This window comes from Mycena indigotica, assembly GCF_014461135.1.
Source record: "Mycena indigotica strain 171206Taipei chromosome Unknown Mind.scaff0005, whole genome shotgun sequence".
Taxonomy (NCBI): domain Eukaryota; kingdom Fungi; phylum Basidiomycota; class Agaricomycetes; order Agaricales; family Mycenaceae; genus Mycena; species Mycena indigotica.
Window position 1 is genome coordinate 2,068,014 of NW_023503004.1, and position 20,074 is coordinate 2,088,087.

The 20,074-nt window shown below is 45.9% G+C and overlaps 3 protein-coding genes across 3 annotated transcripts; 2 read left to right on the forward strand and 1 right to left on the reverse strand.

Moving 5' to 3' along the window:
- Positions 1–8,250: 8,250 nt before the first annotated feature.
- Positions 8,251–9,381, forward strand: MIND_00581000 (uncharacterized protein; the record flags this gene model as incomplete). Its single annotated transcript, XM_037362569.1, has 3 exons — positions 8,251–8,456; positions 8,506–9,286; positions 9,346–9,381. The coding sequence occupies 3 exons, from the start codon at positions 8,251–8,253 to the stop codon at positions 9,379–9,381; spliced, it is 1,023 nt and encodes a 340-aa protein (XP_037220490.1).
- Positions 9,382–9,796: 415 nt separating this feature from the next.
- On the forward strand, positions 9,797–11,068 carry MIND_00581100 (uncharacterized protein; the record flags this gene model as incomplete). The annotated part of the gene is made up of 1 exon (XM_037362570.1): positions 9,797–11,068. Exon 1 carries the CDS (start codon positions 9,866–9,868, stop codon positions 11,066–11,068), a length of 1,203 nt encoding a protein of 400 aa, XP_037220491.1. The 5' UTR covers positions 9,797–9,865.
- A 5,859-nt stretch (positions 11,069–16,927) lies between these two features.
- On the reverse strand, positions 16,928–19,601 carry MIND_00581200 (uncharacterized protein; the record flags this gene model as incomplete). The annotated part of the gene is made up of 4 exons (XM_037362571.1): positions 16,928–18,050; positions 18,088–19,114; positions 19,162–19,381; positions 19,434–19,601. 4 exons carry the CDS (start codon positions 19,599–19,601, stop codon positions 16,928–16,930), a joined length of 2,538 nt encoding a protein of 845 aa, XP_037220492.1.
- Positions 19,602–20,074: the final 473 nt, after the last annotated feature.

Below are 20,074 nucleotides of genomic sequence, written 5' to 3' on the forward strand. Positions count from 1 at the left end.
AAATGTGGATGTAAGGGGAGCATGTGATGTGACGGCTGTGACCGATGACGTGAGTGGTCCGTGTGCAGATAGCCATGTACTTAAGTAGTTGGCTGTGGGGCTGTTCCCCCGGCTTTGGTATCAACTAGGCACCTGGACCCACATCCCCTGACAGTAGATGCCAACCCCTCTGGATGCATAGGCTCCAAGGTCTCAGAAGAAAGTAGTGCATCCACATCTGGAGGGGTCGCCAATGGCATTAGTATTCCCTAATGGTAACTTCAGAGAGAGAGATTTCCAGAGAGGGGTGGCCATAGGAGACAAATACTAGAGACCACTAGGGATGGGCATGGATAAATCCGTAGATACCAGACCCCCTACCCACATCCATATCCACACAGCCACCTATCCGCAATCTGCGGATACAGATACAGATAATCCAGCAGATTGCGTGCTGGTCAATAATGCTAGAGTGGCCAAGTTAGTCTGTTGCTGACTGCTGGCAAATTACTTGACTCAACAGCTGAGAGGTTGGTGTTTCAAGTCCGATCATGGATACTTTTTGTTACCCAAAGTCCTATCCATATCCACCTTATACAATTCGTGTATCCATCTGGATTGGCCTAATCCGTGCCCATCCCTAGAGACCACTGGATATGAGATGTGGTGGAGGCAGTGGAGGCAGAGCATTAGGGGGTGGAAATTAGCGCTGTGCTAAGAACTCAGAGGTTAAAAACAATGCCATTTTTAGCATGTTATTATCTTGTTTATAACATTTTTAGCATCAAGCCACATAAATGGAGATGATAAATATTGATAAATATTCAGAATTTAAGTAAAAAGTATCTAAGTTGTTCATCTCATTCTGAATACATTGATTTCTATGTTCTGGGTGCACCAGATCCAAGGAGTGACTCAATGATGGATGTAACTGTGTCACATCGCAATTCATCGAAATACCGAGTCCTGCTGCCCTGTATCAGCATCATTAATCCAGCCAACAGCACTGGGCACTACCCTTTGACCCCAAGCCAAGCCAGCGGCCATAGAGGTGGATGACGAAGAGAACTGGGACATTGATGACTAGCGACAGCTCATTTTTAGCATAGTCAATTCTTTATAGCACGTTAAATATAGTTTTTATCTAGCAAGTAGCAAGTTTTAACATGTTTGCTAAGAATTGTTATTAACAGGTGCTAGATATATAGTCCAGAGTCCAGAATATCTAGCATGTTTGTAACATCCCCCAAATAATATTTAGCACAACGCTACTGGAAATGCAGATACACAGGCAGAGATGTGGCACTTGATGGGATCAGGTGACAGCATTGGGTTTCCCTGACAGATATCAATAGCGTTAGCACCTTTACTGTCCCATTTTAATCAATTTATCAGTCATATATCACACTCAATCAAAACTGACTAATCTTTTTGCGTCAGTCACAGTGCTAATAGAGCTGATGAATTGACCTGGGTGATGGCACCTGGGCTGGGGCAGCCCCACATGAAAATTTCTATAAGTCATAGAGCTGCTGCGCAGGTAACAGATTAATTAAAATGGGATAGTAGGTACTTCAGACTTACATTTCAACTTTTCAAACTTTTCAGTGACTGTCAGGGGAACCCCCGCTTTGGCCTCCTTTGGACCCTCCCAGCGCATCCGAGGCGCATCCAACTAGCGCCCCTTCAGACGCTCCGACCTATCCCAACCATCATACACGGCCGTCCTTTGCCCACACAATCACCGATCCGTCAAGACCCTCCCAACAATCACCTTGGGACAAAGCCTGTGACGCCACTCAGGCCTTCTGCGCTCTACGTTGGCAGTTACAGACGACCAGTATATAGTTGGCGCCCTAGCAGGCGGACCCTTAGAGTTTCTTCTCTTTGGATCCTCCCCTGCTAGGCTTTCGTTGGAGTCTCCAGGGTTACCCTTACAGTGGCCTTCTTATAACCATATGCTCCCCCGGAACAGAACAGACGGATCATCAGGCCTGCAAGCAGAGCGAGCAGGGTAGATTAGAACTGAAAGAGCCTGTTAACGCAGTCCCTTGCCACTGTCAGTGTCTAAGTTCGAATCAGGTTGTTTTGGGCCCGATGAGTTAGCGGTACCTTCTTGACATTCATACATCCATTGTGGGCCAGGCGCTACTAGTACTTGTAACCTCCTAGCAGTCCCCTCTCCAGTCCCCTGGTATTGAGTTGGGCTTAGCAACAGCTTGATGCATTGTTCTTTATCACATGTTTCCCATGTGTGTGTTCCTCCTACTAGGGTGCCTGTTCCCCGTTGTCACATGCTGTATATTATGGGCCTGCAATGGCCTGATACCAGCGCTAGAGTGTATGGGCTGGGTCTTATCATGACAAAGAGTATAAACTGTTTATAGCTACTACATTGCTTTATATACTATGAGTGAATTGTTCTAGGATATTCTACAGAGATGAAGAATAATGAGTAAGAGAATGAGAGAGAAACTCAGGGAACACTAAGGTCCGGAGCTTAGTAAGCTCCAGCTGGTGATGAATCCCAACAAGAATTGCTCAGACTGGTGTAGTCAGAATTAAAGAATTAATGGTGTTCATTCATCAGAAAAAAAGTGAGATGATTGTAAGTGCAGATATATGCCATAAATCATATTGTGTTTTACAAGTGCATCCAAATTCTAGAAAGTGCTTGTACCCTTTTTAGAGTGCATATAAGGATTTATATTCCCACTACCATGCATTCTATGAGCTTATAAATATTTGGTAATGCAGGTAGTATCACCTACCAATTCCACTTATCCTTTCATATTAGAATGAACAGCCTGCTGGGCTGCACATTCTAATATAAAGGGATGACCCCAAACACCCTATGCTGCGATAAATACCCCAATAATTCAGCAATATCTCTAAGTTCTCAAGTCCCTCAGCGCTAAGTCCCTTCTATGCTGCTCATGCTGCGATAATCCACTGCTATCTAAGTTAGTTTCCTAAATTGGCAAATATGACAGAAATAGTGATAATAGTCACACTTTCTCTACTTAAGCAACAACTTGAAAGTATACTATATGAGAAGGTCAGATCCTATTGTTCTGGCCACAATGTCACATAGTATAAGTGTGACATCTGTGACAAAATTCTTAAAAATGAAACTTTGTCAGTTGATAATTATGAATAAGTTGCATACTGTAGGACTCGGACAACCAGATGTGACACTGGTATGTGATTGCATAAAGAAGCTATTATATAATCCTATCCAAACTTGGGTTGAATACATTGCATTACAGGTATGTATTCTCCTTTCCGATATCCAACGTCTCATTATGTTCCTTAAAGGCTCGCTTTTCCCTGTCTTCAGTACAGACATGGGCTCCAAAGGACAGGAATTTCGACTCCTGGGTTTTTTACAAGCACCTATGCCAAATGCTTGATGATTCCGCAAGCCAGGACATCATTGATCGCTTCAATATGTATGTCGTCTCTGTCTGGCTTATATGATTAGTTAACCCTGCTTTCATAGTGCTGTATTCCCCAGTGTGACACCTAAACGGCGTCACAATGATGCCGACAATGACGATGAGCTAGATGACTTCAAGCAGCTACAGACGCAATGTGCTGCCGTCGCAACCACCCCTGGCGAAAGCGCTCCTAAGTAGCATGCCTGTATAGCCTAGATTATAATGATATTTGTTCTACTGCTTACATTGGGGTGAAGAATGAGCGACCAAGACAACAAGCCAAATTGTTTTTGTGTATTGTTAAACAGGCATACCAGCTTTGAGTTTGTGAATTCATGCTAGGGCTATTGTAACTACTGAGCTTCACTAAATTATATACAGTAGTATACAAGTAGCTATATTGAATCCCAAATTTGCATGCATTGTCCACTTGAAATGCATTGCCCTCCGCTACAAACAACGACCTTAATTATATTCACATTTGAATATCTACATTACATATGCCTGTTTATGGTGAATTCATACCTTTGTGGTAGTTTGTGTGCAATGGTCGTCGCAGACAATCGGTTCCCCTTTTTCCTGATAATTCTCAGCAGTTGGCTGGGGCTAACCTTTACCTGGTCCAGAGGCATGATATTCAGAAGGATGTCGAACCCTGGGTTCAAGACACCTTTTTCTTCACCTTTTGACATGGTAGTAGTGTAGATAAGTAGAGTAGATTTTGTCTTGTATCCCAGTCTTTGGATTCCATCATCTGTACAATATCTTTTCACAGTACTTCTTGCTTGCCTTCACTGGCCAACTGGTATCCTCTGATTTGGTGTTGTTTCTGACAAAGGATAACATAAAAAACCCCAAGTTACAGATACCTTGAAAGGTCACATTACCCCAATCCAACTGCTTGTTTATGTCTAATTTATATTGGGAATTTTGTGCAAAAACGGGGGCCCAAAGCAGGGATTTCCGCATACATGACTTGGAAATTACCTTATTTGGTGATTTCCAAGTCACATGACCCAAAATCAGGGTCGTCACAATTGGCTCCAGTGATTTGGGCCTGTATCTGCCACAATCAAGTCCAGCTTCGGGCTGCTTTTTTTCACCAAAACCCTGATGTGATTGGATTCAAAAAGTGCAAATATATTAAACAAAAAATTATATATAATACAAAATCATAGGTAAACATGTTGAGTAATGTGCCACAGGTCCAACAGTGGGCTCTTAATCAATATCTGACAAGCTTATTGGACTAAATGACATATCACATTTCAGCTGTTTTACCCTTGCAATTAGGTCTAAAATAAAGGGTGGACTGGGCAATGGTTCAGAGTTAGACACTGCATTTAACAAAATCTGAATAATCTTTATATGCCCATTAATGAAGGCTACTTGGAGTGCAGTACTACAGTTATAACCTTGTCTTTCATGCACATTGGCCCCTGCATTGAGCAGAGCAAGAACGATATCTATATGACCATTTCTGGATGCAGCCTTGAGTGCACTGTCATTAGCAGTTTTCACACCATTTCCAATACCATTTACAATAGCCCCAGCTTTGAGAAGAATATGAACAACTTCTATATGCCCACCTCTTGAGGCTGCTTGAAGTGCATTACTTTGATGATGTCCAAGGGCATTCACATCAGCTCCTGCACAAAGAAGAATTGTGACAATTTCTTCATTCCCTCTACTAGATGCTATTTCAAGGGCAGAGCCAAAAAAACCTCCTGTGTTATTTATATTGGCTCCTGCCTTAAGCAGAACTTGGACAATAGCTGTATGTCCATTGTCTACTGCTGCCTGAAGTGGACTGCCATAAACATTGCTAGGTTCATTAACATTGGCCCCTGCATTCAGAAGATGATGAACAATCTCTATGTGCCCATGATGGGAAGCCTCCTCCAGTGCAAAACAACGATTGCCTTTAGTAGTACAGACATTAGCCCCTGCCTTGATAAGAATGTCCACAATTTCAGTTCTCCCCTTACTGGCAGCAGCATAAAGTGGAGTGTAATGGCCACCATTTACATCAGCCCCTGCCTCAAGAAGTATATGAACAATTTCCTTGTGCCCAGAACCAGATGCCTGCTGTAGTGCAGTACTGCTTGTTCCTTCTAGACTATTCACTTGAGCTCCTGCTTTAAGAAGGATTTTTACAATGTCTGTGTGTCCTTGGAGGCAGGCTTCCTCTAGTGCACTTGCCCTACTACAGAAAAGCCAAAATTCCATATCTATATATCCAGTAGGGAGGTCCATATGAGGATCTATATTGGCCCCAGCATTAAGGAGGATATTGACAACCTCTTTGTGTCCCCTAGAGCAGGCTATCTGCAATGCAGTACCATGAGCTCCTCTATAGTCATTTACATCAGCCCCTGCTTTTAGAAGCATTCTAACAACTTTGATATGACTGTTTTTTGAGGCTTCACTCAATGCAGGTCCCCATGAGCTAACTCTTGCTCTCAGATAGTGGTTTAAATCCTGATTGTGCTGCAGGAGTAGTTTGATGATCTTTGAATGACCATTTAAGGCAGCACCTATTAACTCATACTGAGCTATATTATTCTGATCATATAATAAGTGCTTTGTCAAAACTTCAAAGTTACTGCTGGCTGCAATCTCCAAGCTAGTGTACCCTTGCCAACTTGAACTAGTAGGACACTCCCACTTCATAATATGGTATGATATATCTGTACCACTGATTTCTCTTAAAAAACCCACCAAAGGTTCTGTCAACTGTGTCTCTGGCTGACCTGCTACATGTAACAAAATTTCATTATGATAACCAGGTGTTGGTTTATATTGCAGAGCAGTCCAGCAGTCCAAGAGAGTCTGTGTCAGATACACTTGAAAGTTTGGGAGCTCCACAGAAAACAGCTTTTGCAGGAATTCTTGGGTTGTGTAGTGCACTAGATGCAAAAGGTTGTTTTTGTGGTCCTGTACAATCAGTCCAGCTGACCATGCAATGATATGGTCTATTTTCACAAATTTCTTAGGCATGACAGCTCCATATCTCATAACTGCAAGAACCATCTGCAACTCATCTGTCTGTAATGGCCGCTTGGCATGACATATCCAAGCCAGACTTTTTTATGGCAATATCTTTGAATGCTGCTTTCTGCAATACTATCCGCTGCCAAGTCTGTTCATATGCATCCTGTAGTGTAGTGGGAAGGCTGTCAAGTGCACTCTCCACAGTTGGAGAATCAACTGCTGAGAACAAGATTTCAAGCTGGAGTCGGACTAATAAAAACCTATTTTATTGTCATTATTATCAAGCATATAGGCCTTTCCTCCACTTACATTCCCTGAGCTTTGGATATCAGCTTGCTGACTACTTCATTATATAGTGCTGGATTCTCATTGAGAATATCTGTCACATGCTGATGATTTTCAAGTTGTGTAACTATAAAAGCTTTCAGATCACCCTCATTTATCAGAATCTCGAATGGGAGGAAGGTGAATTCACTCCATTTTTTCTCAAAAGATAAGTGAGTGATATGAGTTCTGCAAGTGACTAATAAGTTGAGAGTTTTGCTCAGGTGAAGAAGACAAGTCATCAGATGGTGTTGTTTATCCTCTGGATACTCATCCAGAGCATCAATCATAATGTAAACTTTGTCTAACTTTGCAGCAATTCCAGCAAACAATTTCTGAATCTCCTCTAGAGTTGGCTTTGTTCCCTGCCTCCAGTGAGTATCATACTAGTATAGTGTCTTGGCTGAACCCATGTCTTGATCATTCCCAATTAGCTGCCTCCAAAGAGCTCCAAGGATATTCTCAGGAGTTTGAATCTCAATTTCTTTATAGTTCAGATAGGCATAGGCTACCCCTACAGATTCATCTTGCATTTCCAGAAAGTGGTCTATGACTTTGGACCTGAATAACATCAATAATCTTGATCTGACATAATATAAACTGACATTAATACTGTTTTGCCTACACCAGCTGAACTCAAATTTGTGAGATATTTATTGCTCATAAATTTATTTTGACTTACGGATGCCAGTGCACCAGAAAACATTCCCCTGAGTAGATTTCCATTTGTAGAACTGATCAGTTTGGAGAAGCCATTCTCCACTGTTCTTAGCACGGCCCTTCCTTATTTCCTGATGACGAAGTGCAAAGTTCACAGGTGAGAGCCACTTTGCAATTTTGAGAAACTCTTCTTCTTCTCGGTTGTCTGATGTTTCAAATAATGAGTTATAAATAACTATATTAAGCTTTAAAATTTCCCTTACCTTGTGCTGACCCTGAACTATTTACAATCCTAGTATATTGAAGCATATATAAGTAGAATATTTCAAACCTCACTGGTTTCTCCACACACCTATAGTTATCTCCATAGAAGTTGAGTTCAGCACCTGTTGCAGCTCCTCCAACTCCCCCCTGTTGTGTGGCATGACCACCATCACCTCCTTTACCACCTAGGCAGATCACATCAAAGTCCGAGGAGTACAACTATGGCTTACCACCAGCATATATGTAATGTGTACCTGCCATCTTGACTGAGTTGAGGATTGGGAGAGGGATGGGCAAAGGGGTGGTTGTGGGCGAAGGCAAGAAAGAGTCGAGGCTCCGGAGCTCCACGCTGCAGTCGTGTGTCAGCCGATAATCAATCTGCGTGGGTATCGAATCGGTTCTTCCAGTTGCCAGCATCTGATAGCGAGGAGATGTTGCAGTCTAAGTACACAGTAGGTATCGGAGGGACAATTCACTGATAATCGAGCTCTTGCGCCTGTGCGTGCTGGGCAATGAGTAAATGATGGGACGACGCCGGTAAGTAGTTTCCACGGTCACATACCGGTGACGTTACCGTCAACAACTTGCCATGACACTCGACCGTGTCGAATGCGGCGACCCCCCTCCCGCCCGAGCTGCTTTCGATCATCTTCCGGCATGTGCGGGGACCACACCGAGCACACTTGCGCCTCGCCTGCCGGGCGAGTTGGAGCGGGAAATCTGTGGGCTTGCAGGTTGGGCAGATGAGCAGACAATGCTGCAACTGTCGATTGTCGCGCGCCGATTTTACGAATGGTGTGTTTGCTTCCAGCGGATGGTGTAGTCGTTGACGGCGCCTTCACAGGGTTAGACCACTGCGCCTCCGTGTCGTGTCGCTGTGGAGTAACCAAGAGCTCGCGCACTTCCTCAAGCTGTTTCCCCCGTCTGACCCAAAGGAAGTGGCCAGCCCGGCGAGCGCATTACCCAGGCCCGACTCCAATTACATCCGTCATCTTGCGCTGTCCTGCTCAATGGAGCGCTCGACTGTCGCGCACATCCTAAGCGTGACAAAGAACCTGACCAATCTGGCGCTCTGGACGGGAAGCACGTCCCCCCCGCTGCTCCCTATGCTGCAGCCTCTGACACAGCTAAGACGCCTCTCTGTCAACCTCGCCGAGCTTCTCTGGGAGGATGGGAACGACACTTCAGTCCCGAGCGCAGCAAAGCTCGCGCCGCTGGCGCAACTCACGCACCTACACGTCACGATCCCCGCATTCAGCCTGATGTCATCGAATCTTATTCCTGTGTTCGCGGCGCTCCCCGCGCTGACGCATCTCGCTTTATCGGATATGCCTCAGGCGGAGTTTCTGCAATGGGTGCTGGTACCGGGCGGCGCAAAGTTAACTTTGCGCGTAGTGGTTGTGGTATGGACGTTCGCGGCCGCCGAGGAAGATGTGGAGGATTTCGACGACGCCGCGGCCCAGTGCGAATCAGAGTTGTCAGCGGACCTCCCGCGGTTCTGTGTTTTGTATTGTACCGACCTTCAGAGCGACTGGCAGAGTGGCGCATGGGGGGATAGCGTTAATATCTGGACAAGAGCCGAAGCGCGCTTGAAATGGCGGGCCACGGAGCGGCAGAAAAAGCTGGTACGTCCGAGCATCCTGTCGGTCCAAACTCAGGCTCACAATATCTTTTTATGCTTCAGGCAACTGGGGAGAGGAAAGCCTTACCATCTCAGTGATTACTCAACACACAAGCATTCTACACAGTGATATCCAAGTCAACTTCTTGAGTATATCTCTTTTGTATCTCATTCTGCGTCCGATAATAGTTTGAATTTGAAATTTCACTACGAATGGCCTCGGGTTCAAGCTTCAAACGTTCAAGTTCTGCTAACTCCGTGGCTAAAGTTTGTCCTCTGGAATTGGAAGGGACTGGCACGCAGTGTCTATGTACATCTAATGAGTCACCGTAGCAAGTCGGCCTCCGGCGCTCTCATTACTAATATTCGATTACTGTTGCGCAGGTCGGTGATGACCAAGGGTGGAGAGCGAGAGGCGAAACCAAAGCGAAACCGAAATAACCTGACAACGGAGTAAACAGCTTCGGCCAGGTCACGTTTTGTTTCCAAATTTGTAAGTGACCCGGCCGTGACCGGCTGTCTTTCGGACTCCCATCTACGCCTGGTCAAACGTCAAGTGGAGTGCACTGGCCGGCCGCAGACCATGGCTTCCGGCCCCCTGTCGGAACCTCTTCTCCCCCAAGAGCTGCTGAATCTTGTCCTCTACTTCGCTGGTATACCTACCCTCAAGGCATGCGCGCTGGCAGGCACCCAACTTCGCGAACCGAGCCAGCGCCTGCTATTCGCACACTTCACCCTCGCCGTGGACATCGACAGCAAGCCGCGGCTGTCCGCTCTGCTCGACGCGCTCGCCGGGCCGCCGTCGGTAGCGCGCCACGTCCGCGAACTTGAATTCCGCATATCGCGCGCGGTCATCTTGGACCTGGTCCATGCACCAGGGTCCGAGTCGCCCGAGTTCGAGATCGGCGCCATTCTGGAGTTGATGGATGGCGTGCGGACGCTCACGCTCGACATGGCCTCCACGGTCCCGTCGGCGATGCTCCCCGTCGCGCTCCGAGATGCCCTGGTCATGCTGGTCTGTCGGTCGAATGTCGCAAAGCTTAGGCTCCAGTGCGTGCCGTTCGCGGACCTACTCTTCCTTGTTTCTGGCGCCAAGGGTTTACGCGAGCTGGAGCTCTCCGGAGTGCTGATTGCCACCGACTCGGACACGGACACGACAGCGGACGGCAATCATGATCCCGGTGCGGGTGGCAGCCAACGGCGTGCAGTATCCTTCCCTCCGATGCCCTCGCTGGCGCGGCTCTCGGTGGACAACATCCACGGCATCGTCCTCGCCCGCGCACTCGTCTTCCTCGCCGACATCACCCTGCGCTATCTGCATGTGACCTTCCAGAGCGGCGTGGAGGCGCGCAACATCCAGGACTTTCTCGCGAGTCGTCAAGTCCCAGCGGAACTGGCGCACCTTCGGCTCACGTGTACCCACTGGCAAGGGCTCCTGCCTATTTATCCGGATATCAGCCGGCTGAGCGCGCTGACGACCTTCGAGGCGGACTTGCGCCTCCCGTCGCAGTACATCATTACCACGCGCGCCGACGCTACGGACTACGTGGCGTGGCTTGCGCACGTGCTGCAGACCGCGACCGGGTGTCTGCAGGTGGAGAACATCCTTCTCAACGTCCAGCTGCAGACGTCGCACGAGGCGGACTTATTCTTCGTGCGCCGTCTTGAGCCGCTTGACCTCCTCATCGGTCGGGCTTTCCCACATCTGCGTGCCGTCGTAGTGGCTTTCCAACCAACATTTAACGCGGCTGTCAACCCCCGCAGGGAGTCCGCTGTGGAGTCCTAGCGCACGCTGGCAAATGCGCACGGAGGTAGAAGCACGAACGGCACTCCCGATGCTGAGTGCGAAGGAGCTGGTGAAGATTGAGATGCCGTGCTAAAACTATTGCAACTCTGTCCGGTGAATTGGAATATGCAGACACGGACGTGATTATTGAGACCGGTCCAAATCCCATGACTCCGCTCGGAGGTCCGAGATCAAAGAAGACTGATAGATGAGTGACATAGCCTTCTCAGATGGTATAAGTATGGCTCGTTTGGCATGGACCTTGTGCTACTCTCCGCCCATCAGCTCAAGGTTTGTGAGTGTTATGATCTATCAAAAATCCGTAATAAATTAAAAATAGCACAAATTGACCAAATATGCAACCAGAGAATTCAAATATGGTTGGACCTGTGGAAATAGTATGAGCACCAACTACAGCCATAAACAACAACTGACTGCATTCCCAGGGCAGAGCAGACTCTCCACCCGTATCTCTAGATGATGAAATCTTACAAATCCGACAAATTCTACAAAAATCACCTGATGCCACAGAGTATCAAGCAGATCTGGGGCAGCTGCTCTGGGCACGCTTTGAGCAGAATGGAAGTGCTGATGATCTCAAGGAGGCTATTATGCTCCATGAAGAACTTCTCACAAGGGATACAGAAATACCTCATGTAGAACTGATGCAGAATCTTGCAGCCATGATCCAGACACAGTTTGAGCTCTATGGTCAGCCTGAAGCTCTTGATAGGATGATTACTCTGGGCAGGGATCTACTGCTCTCAACTGAAGATCCTGCCTCTGCACTGCCATTTCTAGCATTGGCATTGCAGAAGCGCTTCCGTCTCATGCATCAGCCAGAGGATCTCAAAGAGGCTGTGGAAGCCTACAAGAAAGCTGTGACACTTTGTACTGCAGCAAACCCTCAATATGAAGGGGCCCTAAGTGGACTAGCCAATGCCTTGATGGACAGCTTCCAATTTGCAGGCCAGATCCAGCAGCTCACAGAAGCTATTGAAATCTATAGGAAGCTGTTAATCCTCCAACCATCAGCTCATCCAAGCCACAATAGGACACTAAGCAATTATTCTGTTGCTCTGCTGACTCGTTTTCAGCAGACTAGCCACAAAGAAGATATTGACCAGGCTATCACATTGCAGCAAGAGATCTGTGCTGCTGTTCCTGCATCTGATCCCCAGCATGCTGTGTCAACAGAGGTTCTGGCTATCATGCTGCAGGACAGGTTTGAAATGTTCCATATGGAAGAGGATATCAAGGCAGTTATCACCCATTATAGGAAGCAGTTGAGCAGCTCCTTAAACAAAAGTGCTCAGCAAATACAATACTATAACAGTCTTGGAAGGGCACTCAAGCTAGAATTTGACCACTTTGGGAATACAGACAATCTAGCAGATGCTCTGGCTGCACATGATCAAGCATTATCACTCTGCTCTACTACTCACCCAGCATATACAGACACTCTCATCAGTATGGGGATCTGCCTGCGTGCACAGTTTCTGCAGTCAGGCGATATTTCACAAATCAAGAAGGCCATCTCATACTATCAGGAAGTTATATCTCTGGCAAAGGAAGGTGATGCTATGTGGATGAGAGCACTTGGATATCTGGCAAATGCATTAGCAGACAGATTTGATCAACAGGGAAGTGTTGAAGATATCGATGAAGCCATAGCCCTGCATACAAAGATACTGAAGCTTGATCCCAAACCAGACTCTGCTAAAGCTGCTGTAATGAGTAATCTGGCAACAGCTATTGGAACTCGATTCCAACATACTGGAAATCCTGAACATCTGAATGAGGAGATCTCTTTGCATCGCCAGGCTCTCCAGCTGCAGATACTGCCAAATGAACAGGCTCATGCCTATAACAATCTGGGAAATGCCTTGTGGAGTCAGTTTCAGAGATCTGGGGACTTGAAAGTGTTGAATGAGGCAGTAACTAGTCATCAAGCAGCTCTCAAATTGAGGCCTGAAGGCCATTCTGAACATTTGACCTCATTGAATAACCTTGCTGTTGCCCTGTGGACTCGCTATGAGAGGATAGGAGATATCAAAGACTTGAGATTGGCAATTGTCAACTATCAGAATATTCTAAAAGTCTTACCTGAAGATCATCCAAGCCAAATTCAAACTATGAATAATCTGGCAAATGCATTGACTGACCAATATCATAAACATGGCAATCCAGCAGACATCAAGAAGGCTATTACTCTTTACCGCAAAATTATTAAGGTGCTTGGCACCAACTCACACCCACAGTATGCTGCAACACTAAATGGCCTTGCTTTAGCCCTGCAGAGTCAGTTTCAAATTGCTCACGATAATCAAGATCTAGATGAATCTATCAATCTTCATAAAGCAGCACTTGATCTTAGATCTGGGTTACATCCTCAGAGAGCACAATCATTAGTCAACCTTGCAAATGCATATCTGGACAAGTTCCACCAACAAGCCAACCCTGCTATCATGGATATCATTGTTAATCTCCAGCAGGAGAGCCTTGACCTGAGACCATTGCCTCATGCCAATCATCTGTCTTCATTGACAAGTCTAGCAAACTCTCTGTGGACAAGATTTACACAACTAGGAAACTTTGCTGACATTGATAAGGCAATTGAGCTGCATAGGCAAGCTTTGACTCTCTGTGAAAACTCAAGCCCTTCATATACAATATATCTCAATAGTTTAGCTATTGCAATCTGGACCAGATTTAAAGAGCAACAAAATCTTAGTGATATTCTGGAAGCAATCTCCCTTCTCAGAGAAGCATTAGTACAGCATTCTAATAGCAGTCCAGAGAAAAGCATGCTCTTGAATAATCTGGCAGTGATTATCAGGTCTCAAGATCCTATACAGGATAAGGATATACAGGAGGCAATTGATTTACATAGAAAAGCACTTACTCTGTCTTCACCTCCACATGAGCAGCATAATGCATCTCTCATTGGGCTGGCAAATGCATTGTGGGAAAATTTCAGACATAATAATCATTCTGGGGATATTGATGAAGCTATCAAGCTTTTATATGAAGCTCTCACTTATCTCCCTCCACAGCATTCCCAACATAGTATATGTCTCAATAGCTTGGCAATTACTCTGGGAGCCAGATTTGAGAAAGTTTCTCAAATGAATAAAGATATTGATGAGGCTATTGAAATACATCAAAGAGCATTGAGGCTTAGTGTACCACCTAACCCATATCGTCACCAGTCTCTTCATAATCTTGCAATTTCTCTGGATATGAGGAATGATTCAAATGACAAGGATTCTATTATTAAACTGCTACATGAGGCAGCTATGTATCCATATGCCTCCTTATCTGCCAGGCTAGCTTCCTGTCTTCTTTGGACAAACTTCTCAAGAAAGACACAACATGAATCAGCACTTGAAGCCTGCAAGCTGGCTATTGAGCTACTTCCTCAGGTTGCATCTTTGGATCTTGATCTGAAGTCTCGCTTGAACAAATTGTCAAGAAAACAGACACTAGCATTTTCTAATAATGCTGCTAGTATAGCATTGGAAAAGAAACAGATCAATCTTGCTATTGAGTTCCTAGAGGCTACTCGTTCAACCTTTTGGTCCCAAGCACTTATGCTCCGCACACCTCTGAGTAAGTTAGCCTCTCTAGATCCTCAACTTTATAAAAGTCTGCATGATATTGCTTATGAGCTTGAGAAATCATCATTTAGAGACTCTTCATGGATTGAAGGAATGAGTCAATCTCAAAGGATCTCCATAGATGCTGAAGCTCTGAGATCAAGAGAGTTGAATAAGATTCATGCAGAACTTGTTGCCAAGGTCCAACACATTCCAGGGCTTGAAGCATTTTTGAAACCTCAGAAGATTGAAACACTCTTGAGCTGTGCTAGGAAAGGTCCAGTTGTTGTCCTTCTGGCAACTGATTCTAATAGTACTGCCTTAATAATCACTCCTGAGAGAAAAGTCCAGCAAATCATATTATCAAGCTGGAGCCATAAGCACCTAGATATTGCAATTAAGCTTTCACAAACATTCAGAGGGAGCTTAGATGCGAATGATGCAACCAGTGAATCAGAGCTTGATTTACGTCTTGGGGCAAAAAGGCAGGGACAAGCAAACCAGAATAAGAAGCTTGAACAGCTTTTGAATGATATGTGGACAAATATAGCTCAGCCAGTTATACAAGAGCTCAAACTTCAGGTAAGCATACTTGTAAGATTTCATTTAACTATACTGAGTACTTTCTATTAGAAAACCACAAATCCCCAACGGATTTGGTGGTGCCCTACAGGCAACTTCACATTTCTTCCTATACATGCTTCAGGCATTTATCATGGAGATAGACAGGAATGTCTGGCAGATTATGCAATTTCATCATATGCACCAACTCTAACAACATTGTTGGCTGAGCCTTCTCCCCCTATACTTCCATTTAAAGTTGCTGCAGTAATTGAACCCAATGCTCAGGGCAATGCTCCCTTACCAGGAACCAAGAAGGAGCTGAAGGCTATTGAACAGCACCTTCCTAGTTCTGTGATATCTATTCTTCAAAGCCCAAATCACAATGATGTTTTGAAAGCTCTGTCTCAGTCTGCAGTTGTTCATTTTGCCTGCCATGGTGTGCAAAATGCAGAAAATCCACTTGAAAGTGGACTTAAGCTCTCAGATGGGCAGCTAACTGTTAGACAGCTTATGCAGAACAATGAACACCAGGCAGCACAGGGGGATGCAATGTCTCTGGCATTTCTCAGTGCCTGTGAAACAGCAAAAGGAGATAAAACCACTCCAGATGAGGCTATGCATTTAGCTGGGTCTTTGTTATTTTCTGGATTTCATAGTATTGTTGCAACCCTATGGTACTGTTAACACTCACTATAATTGTTCTTCCTGACCTAATAAATTTCTAGGTCAATAAATGACATTGATGGCCCTCAAATTACTGATACATTCTATAAGTATTTGTTTAAGAAAGCTGATTTTACCAAGGAGCCTCCCATCTTACCTGACCTGCTGAAATCTGCTGAGGCACTGCACTATGCTGTTCTGAGATTGAGGGAAGAGAAGAAGGTGGATTTTATCCGTTGGGTACCATTTGTTCATTATGGTTTGTAAACATCCTACTGTATGATATATGAGAAGAGACTGGGGTGTCCTGACAAGGGTTTTTGTATGTATATTAAATATCGTTTTAAATACATCATGAGGCTTACAATATTCAATTTGATGCAATCCCAGGAATTTGTTACCATACTACTTACTTATATGGAAGCAGAGTGAATTCAGAATTCCAATGAGATTGGATTTCAGTGCTGATAATATACATTCATATCACTGTAGTAATTTATTCAATTTGGCAGTCACACATCACACTGGCCCTCCGACGCCGAAATATCTTGGCATGTCACGGGCCCACAGCCAGATGCCAAATGTCAAACAACCATCAGACCATGAAAAAGAATTTGGGGGGCCCTCCAGGCCACTAAATACGCTGAAAATTTTGGCAGTCACACACATTGACAGGAGGTGGTGAAAATTTAATTTTGGTGACAATGTCACACCTATTTGGCATGCTGAATTGAATAAGTTGCTCCAGTACCAGGACTATAATGTAATGATATCTGTCAAATTATGATGGTAATTGCTGAACCTAAGGTTTGGCCTTATAGAATCATTGGTGGTGGGCAGCGACGCAGTATTGATGTGAGCTGTCAGGCTCGCGTATCATCGCCTATCACGCGGCATCCCAGGGCCGAGCGCTGCTTGAATCGTCTGTAGCACACTTGTTTGGGTGGATCTGAAGCTATAAAATACACAAACACTATATACATAGTTAGCAAAAGTATTAAGCTAGAGTAATATGTAATAAAATACTATACTGTTATACCAAACCATCAGGCTCTTCCATCTCCTGGTCTTCTTGGTCCCAAAAGTCCTCATCCATGTCAGTATCCGACTCTGATAGTGCCCGAAGTGGCACGCCAAACAGACCCCCTGCTTCCTCGTCCTCTCTTAGCAGTGCCTCATGGAGAGGAAAGGCTGCCGCCAACGCTTCCTGCTTATCAATATGTAACGGAATATGGCTTACTTTTGGCATAAACATCCTTGGATTCTTTTTGTCTGTGTTCCATCTCCTGCGCATCTTCTCGAGCTGGTCGTCAAGTCGAGCTCTGGTCATCTCTGGGCGATAGATATCTTGCACAGACTTGATGAACGGTGTCGAATTCAGTTGCGCCGTAATCTCATCTTCCCGCGCGACCTTCTTTGCTTGGGTCTGTTGCTTCTCGACCACCATGGCTGCGTTGTACTCCTTCTGCATTGCTCGTCGTCGCCTCTCTAGCCCATCCTGGTCCAACTGTCGTGCTGCCGCAAGAATGTAATGGTGGTCTTCCTTGGTCAAGAAGTTCTGGGCAAATGCATCAACATTATTGCGCTGGGCCATTGCCAGCCCATTGAAGGTGTGTAACGCGCCTGTCGCGTTGTTGCGTGCCCATACAACATAGCTCCCAAGGGCACCCTCATTGTGGTCATTGGTAGCAGGCAGCCAAATGCGTGCCTTTTCATCCTCTGACAGGCCATCGATTATGCCACCTGGCGCGAACTCGGACGAAAATCGTATCCAGGTTGCCATCGCCCCTTCGAGAAATGTGACGAGCATTGCCTCAAGGTACGGGAGGGTGCCCATCTCAGACAACGCCTTGATCTGACTTAAGACCGTCAGGTTGGCAGGTTCACGACCATCGAAGGTTGCGAGCGGATACAGCTGCTCGTCAAAGTCAAGGATTAGGTCGGGATTTTCGATGAGGAGTTGGCAGTGGTCGCGAATGTCACGATGGAGAGGTCCAAGGTCAATTGCGTTGAGCGCAACATGACTGTCTTGTCGGACAATTCGCATATATGGAACGGTGATGAGTATATGGTACACTGCAAGAACAGCAAGTTCGGTGAGTGTTGGTGGGTCGTGCAGCCCATCATAGACATTTTTTTTCGATATTCGTCCACATCTGGCTGACTTTTAATGTCTTTATAGCATCGACAAACTGCCGATAGGTTTCGAGATGGGTCAACAGCTCCACCGCCGCATCGCCGTGACTGCCGAATCGTGTGTTGTTGGTCTGCGGGAAGCGCTTCACACGGTCAAGCTCCAGATGATACTCCAGGAATAGTTGGTGAGCATCTCCTTGGCCTCGTTTATCGATAGCATTATTGAAGATCGCCCCAGCGAGTGCAGTCAACTTTGCGCCGCCAAATGCAACATCTTCGAGTTTCTTCAAGTCTTCTGCAGTTACCTCCGCGTCGCCTCGTTCTGGATGGAGGATCTTGCGGATGGCCTTCGCATTCTCTTTATTTGCAAGCGGGATTGGGCCGTCAATGCCAAGAATCTTCCAGTGAGCGGTCATTGCTGTGTTACCGCCCTTAAAAGAGTTCTGATCCTTGTGCATGCAGCAACCCGTCCAGACCCAAACTGTCAATAGATGTCGTTCAGAGTCGTCCACCTCAGCCAGCTCTTGAACCCCAAGACTCTGTATCATCGCCGTCGTTGTCGCAAGATCTCGTGTCGCGCGATCACTTGCTGTCAACTTGTCCCATTTGCGTTGGCCACCTGCGTCTGCGATCTTCTTCTCTGTCCATTGACGCATCAACCCTTCAATTTCCTCAATCTGACCATCAAGTTCTCGTAGTCGCTTCTCCCCCATCTTGGACAGCAGCTCCTCGTACTTTGTTTTCTTCATTTCTTCCGACAGAGCCTTTTCATTATTTGCATGGTCGCCGCACATGCCTCGTAATCGCCGACACATCAGCCGAAGATTGAGAGCCCCGGTACGTTTTCCCAGTGGGCTAGCATTGTATGTTGACATCGTCTCGTTGTAGAGGTTCATCCATGCCGCATGGGATGTAGCAGTGCTATGATCAGTGGTCGAAAACACCCCTGCAAACCATTTCACCGGCTTATCTGAGAAGACTATGTTGCCTTCACCATCGGTTCCAAGTGCCGCCTTCATATGTAAGTGGTGTGCCTGGTAGTTCAGCTTTCGACGTGAAGTACTGTCGCTACTCATTGTGACGTCTGTGGGTGTGTCATTAGATAGTGCCCGCTTTCCGAAACTGATGTACCTTGGTTTTGCTGCAGTTCAAAACCCATTTGCATTCGTCCCATGACAAGTGATTCGAGTAAGATTCGGCCCACGGTTCGTCGGCTTAAAGCTCTATCGAGGTTGATCCCGAAGACCGCCGCCACTGATTGCACGACTTCACCAACCCATCCCTGTTTACAGCCACAGGAGATGAGAATCCGCATGATAGAGCGGATTTCTTCTTTTGTATGCACGTCCGACTTTCAGCTGGGTTTTTGCTCTCTCCTTCTCTGCCTTGGCCCCAGCACTGACCTGTTGCTTCAGCTCATCGTAGCGCTTTTCCCGGCCTTGAAGAGCCCAAATAGACTTCTTGAGGTACTGTATCTCCACCGCCTGATCATCACAGTGCTTCTCAGCCTCCGAAACACGGCCCCAAACCAGCTCAAGCTGCTTCTCTGCGGTTCTGAGTAGGTCTTGCATTGAGTCGGATTGTTGCTGAAAGACGGTCTCCAGAGTTGAGTACATCTCCTTGTGTGCTGCTTTCCGAGCTTCCTCCAGCTCTAGTGTTTGGGCTGCAATCAGTGTGTCTTTTCTCCCGCAGCTGCTTCAGTACATATAGCTGTATCTATGCAAAAGATATGGGCACTGTCCCAAGGCTCTAATGCAAAAGATGTTAAGACAGATGTATTTCATGAATTTCTCAGTGGAATCAAGAGATATGACTAATACAAAAATATATATAGTAAGAGAAATCACCTTTTCTTCAGGCTGATGAGTCGCAATATAATATTCGGGACTTATAAGCCCAGGGACCAAAAAATTAATAATCGATCAAGTAAGGTTGATGTAGCAAGATATAGTCATCAAAAGCTCTGATGGCAATCAAAAATCGTTCCACATTGATCAATATACTAATATGCCATTGATACCATCACTGATACCTTGATACAGCA